Source organism: Lissotriton vulgaris, chromosome 12, assembly GCF_964263255.1.
Source record: "Lissotriton vulgaris chromosome 12, aLisVul1.2, whole genome shotgun sequence".
Lineage (NCBI taxonomy): Eukaryota > Metazoa > Chordata > Amphibia > Caudata > Salamandridae > Lissotriton > Lissotriton vulgaris.
In genome coordinates this window covers 645,861,355-645,870,138 of record NC_141700.1, presented here as the reverse complement: position 1 = coordinate 645,870,138, position 8,784 = coordinate 645,861,355, and the positions used below count along the sequence as shown (strand labels likewise).

General features: G+C 44.0%; 1 protein-coding gene across 1 annotated transcript in view; it reads right to left on the bottom strand.

Moving 5' to 3' along the window:
• Positions 1-2,276: 2,276 nt before the first annotated feature.
• Positions 2,277-8,784, bottom strand: part of LOC147677931 (thyrotropin-releasing hormone receptor-like) — a 151,437-nt gene continuing 144,929 nt past the window's right edge. Inside the window, exon 4 of the mRNA XM_086946540.1 lies at positions 2,277-4,348. Within this exon, the coding sequence (XP_086802666.1) occupies positions 3,935-4,348 (414 nt within the window). The 3' untranslated portion in view covers positions 2,277-3,934. The remainder of the gene's footprint in view (positions 4,349-8,784) is intronic.

The following is an 8,784-nucleotide window of genomic DNA, read 5'->3' as shown; positions in this document are numbered from 1 at the left end:
ATCGATGGGGAGTGTCAGACATTTGCAGGACAAAATCATCCTTTCGAGCTGTTAGCACATCTTAGGCTTGTCAGCAGGGTCCATGCAAGCAATATATAATGTTTCCACCTTCTTTTTTTGATTAAAGGTGCATTCTGGGAGCTGTAGTCTTTCCTTGTTTCAACTATAGGAATCAAACTAACATGCCTAGTGATAACGATTTGTAAAAGAAAAGCACGTCTGGAAATGTGGTTTGCTGATGACATGAAAAGTTCTCGTGATTCCACTCTTTTGCTCTTTTTAAAACTCTTTGCCAGCAGATAAAGGGATGACACAAAGGCTCAGAAGCCTCAGGTCTGTGTTTGAAATCTGTGATTATCAGAGGGGGGGGGAAGAGGACGACTGTGTTCGCCTATTGATAGTCAACAACTGTAGCACACCCTGACTCAGAAAGGAGGTTCATTGCCATCACAGTAAGTATGAACAACACACCATGGAGCCACTGGCCAATGAAAAGCCCAGTTTGGAAGCCAGACTTGCCTCTATATGTATAAATTCAAGAAAATCTCCAACCCTTAACATTAATTTTCTTTAAAGTCTTTCATTGCACAATATGACGCTTTTTCCATCAGAATCTCTTGGCTCACAACATTGGTCTGTTTCCGTCAAACAAGAGTATTTTCCATAGCCCAACAGCAAGGCTATGTGACATCTCTAATTAGTTTATAAGAACATGGCCAATAGCTCGTGGACAGAAAGCAGAGTGGCTGGCAGAATGTCCCTCGCTATCCAATGGTCACAAGAGCTTGAGAGATGGCTGTGGGGTGCTTCTGCTTTGTCCTGCAGAGATACGTCAGCGTTTGAAGGCTTGGTGACACATCCTGTTTAAGTACCAGCATGAACTGTGCCCCGGATTCCTCGTGAAAACATGGACTGCAAAAACATATTTTGCAGAAAGCTATGTTCAAACTATATTTTCTCTTTGTTTTTTTAAGTTTGGTGTGGTCAACAATACACAATGCAAAGTATAAAATACGTAAACACCTTATTAAAAATATAATTCTAATTTATAAAAAATATAGGCCTCTGAGATCTGAAGGCAATTTCGACTTGTAATTCATTACCATGTTCAGCCAAATTTACTTCTGACATATGCCAGGAATGATTTGATGTACTCTTCTAACTCCAGGGGAAACAGCCATTATGATGCGGTCATAATCACGCATGGCCATTACTACAAAGACATTACCACGCATATGCCTTTAACACACATGCTTTTACCACAAGTATGCCTTTACAACGAATTTCGATGTAAAGCCGTGAATGATAAAGGCATATGCATGGTAATGGCTTAGTGGTTTAAGTGCTTTAAATTCGTTTTTAGGGGTTAGTGTTCGAGTTTAGGGGTTTCTGCATCGATTGGAGGCCTCTCTGACATTAAACCAGATTGTGGTCTTCATGCAGCCCTACGGCCAGGCAAGACCCCCAGCAGTGTGTCTGCTGCGGCTGTGGACCCCCTTGACTGAGCATCTCTAGGGGGTGTGCGGCAGTTAAATTGGCCAGCAAGAATGTAATGAGATGCTACTAAAATGGCGGCGGTCGGTGCCCGGGAAAACAGCTTTTAGAGCAAGACCATAACAATGATCTGATTTTGCACAGAGCATACAGGGAAAACAACAGGTGCCCATCACCCGGAAAACATTGTGGCAAACAAAAACCTACCTAGTTAGGAGAAGGTGACGTGGCAATCTTGAGGTCCCTGTGAGTAGTGCAACCTTGGAAACTAGGCTGCACTTGCATGGGCACTACACCCTGTGAAACTCACCTGAAACTGACGGTCCCTAAGATGTGGCCATGGCCCGTAATTAGTACCAGCGGTGGCAATAGTGAAACACACTGACAACCAGGCGGGCAACCAGAGCCAAATTTCAGGGGGGGGGGGCTGAAAAATATTTCGGGGGGGCCTAATTCTTCCAAACTTAGACAGAGTGGCTGTAAGAAGGGGTGAACACACAACAAAAGCCTCACTTACAACTAAAAGCCTCATTTACAACTAAATGGTCTTTTAAAGACCTGTTAAGTAATCTGGTGCGGCTGCAATTAGATGCTCGCCAGCCCGCGAAGCTGTCTTCGCCCGGGATGACAAACACGACGGGGGGGGGACTGAAGCCCCATGAGCCCAATGGGTGTTGCGCGCCTGCTGGCAACTGCCAGGTATGTCATTGCGTGGTCTAAGTGGTGGGTGCATTGACATGAGAGGGGAGTAAGGGGGCAAGAATGCAAGTTTGCTCCCTGAACATCCACCATGGTAGCCGTCCCCAAAGCGGAGCCGCTGAGCTGCCTGATTGTTTCCTGAGTGAGCTTTCAGGATTATAAACAGTATCACACATACCAGAATTTTGTTATAAAAGTTTGCATGGAAGTGGTATGCGTGTATAATGTATGTGTTGTAATGGCACTTTCAATGTGTCCTGATGAATGCATGTTGTAATGGTATGCATGGTAATGGGGTGCGCCGTAGAAGACCATGCGTGGTAGTGTACGCGTTGTAAAGGCATGCATGATGAATGCATGTGTTGTTCCATCATACAACCAACTCCAGTCTTGGTGCACAATCTTGATACTGGAATTAGGTGCAAGTCAACATTTTACTAGCCTGTGTCAATGCTTTCGGAAAATATGTTCTTGCAGTCTGTTCACTCATGCTACAGCAAATGAGCTTCGTAACTGTGATCGAGAGATATTGGTAAAGAGGCACAGAGTGTGGCTCTTCTTTAAAATATAGGTGGATTAGATGGGTCAACGAGAGCAGGATCCTTGCCAGATTTTCAGGCTAACCTCTGACTATGTCAACTGTCTCCATTGAATTTCACTATATGCATATCTGTCTTATGTCTATACCCTGAAATTCAGGCGCAGATTCGGCCTTCTTGGATCTATCCTGGACACTCCTTTTTTGGAAAGTACTGAATGGATAAGCAGCATTACCATACAGGGCTGTGGCCTACGTGGGTAGGAGTAACTAAAGTGTGCAGATCTCTCAGAGGGTCAGTAGGAAAAAGAGCATGTTCTGGTTACCAAAACAGATCCTTTAGAAAGAATTGGTGTCCTAACATAGTGCTCTGGTAATTAGCCATTCTCATAAAGTCCTCTTCAACATGACTGTGCTCACTCATTCACTGGCACATAAGGGCACAAGCAGAGACCAACAAGCGCACAAGCAGAGACCTACAATGCAGAACTCACGCCAACATTCAGTTATGGGGAACCTCTTAAGGCCTAGTTGGTGACCCAGCTGTCTAGTTTATTAGCAGGGGGCTTCACTGGTTAGGAGCATGGAGATCTGTTTTCAGTGTTTGATGAAAAGAGGACTTTAGGTCTATATTAGAAGTGCCGTGGGATTGAGCCAAGACTTATATACACTGGGAGAGATGCCTAGGACCCAAGGTGGGCTTGCTGTACAATACACGTGTGGCAGATCTGAGCCGTAAATCAAAATGTTTGTACATGTTTCACACCTCCACAACCAAGCTTCCGCCATTCTCAGTTGATTTCAACAAGTGACTAGGAGACATAGATATGTGCCCTAGATCACACAGAATGCCAAGAGGGAGCAGAAGCTTGAGTCCAGGAACCCCGGGTGCCATACAGAGTTGGTCTCCACAACACGTACTTCCTCAGATCGGGGCACAGGTAGAGCGTTGTGATTTTTTCGGGGATTGAGAGTGACCAATGTGCCTTCCATGCCTATTTCAGGGCACTTTTATGAACAATTCACTTTCCCAGATTCAAAATATGCACCAAGTGTTTAAAAAGGATTCAAGAACTTGTTCCCAGCATTTGCTCTGTAGTAACAAACTCTACAGAAATGTACATGTGGCTGATGGTGAGTCATGTCCAACATCCAGGTGTCCCTCCATTTCAGCCAGTACGTGAGAATGAATCCTGGGAGAGCTTACACCACGCTGGAGTACAGTTCCTCCTCATTGGAGGGTGCCTTTGGCTCCTGTGAGGTGGGGGCAGGGTTTTCAAGACAAGGTTTTTCCTTCTTCTCCGGTTCCTGCACTCCGAGGTGCCCTGCATCCCTGACCATGCTGCAGTTGGCCATGGTCAGGTATGTGTTCCGCCTCTGGCTCTCTCCCTGGCCACACTTGCAGAGTTTCCGGAAGGCTCCCCGGAACTTCTGAGACATGAGGTTGTAGATGACCGGATTGATGGCGCTGTTGGCATAGACACAGATCCGGCAGAACAAGATGAACCAAGGGTTGAGGTAGGGGTTGTCCATGAAGGAGTTGACCAGCACCAGGGTTCTGTAGGGCATCCACAGTAGAGCAAAAAGGATCACAACCACAGCCAACATCTTGGTGACCTGCAGAGGGTACAGAATACACACTGAGTCAAGTAAAATAAATCTTGATTATTCTACAATAGTTGACATATCGCTCAGCGCCATCTCCCTGACCACATTTGTAGCAAGCTTGCAGCTTTCCCACAACAATCATGTAGAAAAGTCAAAGAAACCAACAAAGACATCAACATGCTATACAAGAAGAGCAATGTTTAGCCTAACATGAAACATGTGGATAGTATACTTAACAGCTGCCTTGCAGAAGAATATCAAATAAAGACAATCGTCAGATGTGGATTCTCCGTTCTAAGAAGACTCCTACAGAAAATCAAATGCTACTTTTCCTTACTGTTTCAGACTTAAAGGTTATAACAGGATCCAGGATGAAAACATTAGAACCTCTCCCCAAACTAATGATATGTGGTGAAAAGGGAGAATTTCCTTTGGTGGAAAAGTGACATGTCAGAAACTGAAAATGTCCTATGAAGCAGCAACACAATTGGCCATAAATATAGAAAACAGCTTCTTTCAGATAGAAAAGTGCTATTGGACTATATAGGTCAAGGATATTAGCTGCCCAAACACTATTATTAAAAACAGTAACCCAGAACAGAAGAAATAAGGAAAAAATATGGGTAGGGAAAGAGGAGAGCTACCTTGGATGGGGGTAGCAAGGACTGGAAAGAAGAAACAGGACAGATTGAGAAACTACTGCCCCCTCCCCCACACACAAACGCACACAACATTGAATAAAGTGAATACCAAGGAAGTAGTGGGCGCCTGAATCAAACCTTTAATGATGGAAATAATCGGCCAGTGACTTCAGTTGAAAACTGAGCAGCGTAGTCACATACTGCATTTTGTAGTATGTTTACTAGTACTACCAAGTCATGACTCTGCTCATCATTTCTTGGTCGGTCCCAACTTGGCTGCGTTAGCGCATCAGGCACAACACAATTCAGTCAGGGAGCTGGGAGCAATACAGAGTCCATGCTGAGTCAGTTCTCTGGCTCCTGCAGAAACACTGATTACTGTTGCATAGACAGACTGCCCACATGTCCAGGGGTGTTGGCCCATGGCTTCTGAGGACCTGTTACTTAGTCTCAAGGCCATTTAATAAAGAGATGAAGGGGGCAGATTTACAAGCCCCTCGCGCCTCTTTTACGCCATCGTTATGTCCCTTTTGTGACGCAGTGGTGGCGCAAAAAATGCGCCATGGTGCGGGGTATTTACAACGTGACGCATCTGGGAGACGCGTCCCTTTGTAAAGCCCTGCGCCAGAAGCAGGCGTTCCTGCGCAGGGAGGGGGGGGGGGTTTCTGGTGCAGGAACCCTTCCTAAAAGTGGCTGAATGAAATCTACAAGATTTCACTCAGTCACTTATGAGCCCACGCTGCAAAAAAAACCTGCGCCTGCTTGAAGCAGGCGTAAGGATTGACGCAGCATTATACAGATAGGGACACCCAGAGCATTTACAGCACAGATGCGTGACGCATCTGTGCTGTTTTTGCGCATGGTGCGCCGCATTGTAATTGTGGCGCATCAGCGGCGCACAATAACTGGCGCATCCCTGCTAATATGCAGGGATGCGCCACTTCTTGTAAATCTGCTCCTAAGTACCTTTGAGGAGTATTTAAGGCCTTTCCAAGCAGGATGTTGTTTGGTCTACAAACATGTAAGGGCAGAAATGTACCAGGAAAAAAACAGTAGCATATTGAGGAGGAGGAATTCAGAGATAGTTCCTCTAGAATTTCTCTGCCCCGATGAACTCCAGAATATTATGAATACAACAGGGTTTTACAAACACAAATGAAGTGTCCTAGATCAGATCTTGACTCTGAGGAGGATATGGTGAACCCAAAGCCTGAGCCTCATACAGGGAGGGTGGTTCAGGGCTCTCAGCAAGCTGAAGTGGTTAAACCTATAAGAAATTCATTGGGATTTAGTCTCCTGTCTCTGTGGTGAATCCTGAGGATTACTTCTATTTCCTATAGTCCACCAACAATGGACTCCTTCTCTCTTTGCAAGGCCGCAGAAACATCCTGGATAAAGAGTAGAAGGAGACTGATACATTGGTTTTGCAGGTTTTTTTGGGTCAGCATTATCCTTTGGATAGATTTGATTTACAATTCCCTTCGCCTGTTAAAGTTAAATTACCATTGGCAAACATGTCTTCTTCTCTCACCACAGACAATTTTCTTACTTCCGATCTAGCTCATAAAATGTAGACCCGAGCAAAATTTGCACTGCACTGGCATAATTAGCGTAACTTTAGTAATTTCAAAGTACTCTTGTACTTAAAATTATGCTACTGTGCCACGCCACTGCTGAACAATCCCCAGTGTGTTCGCCCTGACCCCTTCAACCTGGTAAAATTGACTAACCCTTAACTTTCCAATAAGGCCGTAGTATATGGTGCAGAAATACCCCCATGAACATAGAAAATTAAATAACAAGTGGTCTGCAGCACTTATTATGCCATCCACTAGTGTAAGAAAGGAAAACATGACTTCAGGCCAACCATGTAGCAAGACTGCTGCAGCTTAAACCTAATGCCCGACCTGTCAAAATAACTCTTTTGAGAAGAGAAAAACCCCTTGCTTTTACATATTAATAAGTTTCCTCTACTTAGGTCTTGTAGCTCACTAGGTAAGGTGCCTAGTATACAAAAGTGAGACATGTAAACATGTAATGTTATCATATCCCTTCAATGAAAAACCTCCAAAAGCTATTTTCACTGTGGAAGGGTCTGGCTGTCCTATGACAACTGCAAAAGTGGGCAGGGTTGGCCCTGGGACCCTTTGCTTCATTGGTTATGGAGTGTTCAGGAGTCGCACCCAGCCACTGGTTACTGAATTATACAAAAATGGACCTCACCACCAGCTCCTCGGAACACTTTATGAATCTGTTGTAGAACAGAAGAAGATTTAACATGTTGTCTAAAACCTGTGAGTAGGCCTGAAGGGCTAGGTATGCCCCTTTGTACTGAGGACAAAAAAGTGGACTCCAAGGTATAGTATGATATAGGGACTACGGGGACACAACAAGCTGCAAGAGACCTTTTTTCTGTAGTGCAGAGCTGCCCAATAGCAGCTAGAACTGGACTGGCCCTGCTAGTGGACTTTTCTTGAGTGAGCCTTAGAATTGACAAAAGCAGCTGCTTCCAAAACTCTGAAAAGTTGGGACTTAGAAATTTTTGGGACTTCCAAGAACTCCAGAGCATCTGCGGGACCTCACAGCAAAGGTGTATGCTGTTAATGTGATTTTGTTGGATGCAGCTTCAGGATTGCCCTGCAGGAGGATTTCGATCTCCATAAAAATGTCCAAAGGTACAAATATTGACTGTGCAAAGGTGTCAAAAGCATCCACCAGATAAAAGGACTTCATCAGTCGCGAAATTTGAATTTCTCCCCCTTAGAGCTTGTGCCACCAAAATCAATGGCTTCAGTGTGACATTGTCCAGCGGCTATACGGCTTCAAGAGGATTTCAACTGATACAGCCTGCAACCTTGCCCTGCTGGAGGATTGTGACTTCCATTTTAGAGGCCAATTCAGAAGGTAAAATCTTTGATCAGGCCAAACATGCACGGTGTACCTGACATACGCTCCATCATGGTCAGCCTGAAAGTACACCTAGGTCCTATTCTACAAGTCTACTGATTGGTGCCTTACTTTTTCTTGCTTCAATCATTCCTTAAGTCTTTAAAATGTCATATTTTCGGTTCTCCTGATTGGGTTTTTCTCACTTTCAAGTCTGTTGGTTTATTAAGTTGTACTCTTTTTTATAAATTGGAGTAGTATTTTTATTGTGTTGCATTTTCCAATTTTTAACTGTTTTGTTACTTCTGAATGCTTTCTTTCAATTAAGTCTCCCTGCTCTCTGCCTCTACTACCAGGAATTCAGCTCAAGTTTTATAATATTGAAACCTTTGCCTGGATCTACCAGATTAGTGACTTTATTATGTGTGGTGGACTACCATACATCTGAAATAACAAGTCACTTTCTTACAGTAATTATTCTAAAATTTCACGCCCAAAAAAAATATCATGCAAATTATTTTCACCAGTTGAACTGCTAATGTTTCCAAAGCTCTACTAAAAGACCTCCATAAAGATAAATGAATGGAAAGTATTGTATGAAATTACTCAACCAATGGAACTAGTGGAGCGCTTCCTGTATAACACCACCTTTGATGGGATTTCTGTTCATGAATCTTCTTCAGTAGTGGTTACTGCAGGGAGGAGGCACATCTGTATGTGTCTCTGGAAGCTGGATACTGCCCAGAAGAGACTAATACATTGGCTGCATTTTCCATTCCTTTTATTGTATAGACCTCAGCTTGATGAACTTTCAATGAAATCAGTGGATGATTTCAAAATGATTGTAGCCGTTCAAGGTCAACCTTCCAAGGTCAGACCATCTATATTTTCCAGTGCTCCTCATCAGGAAGGTCAGTC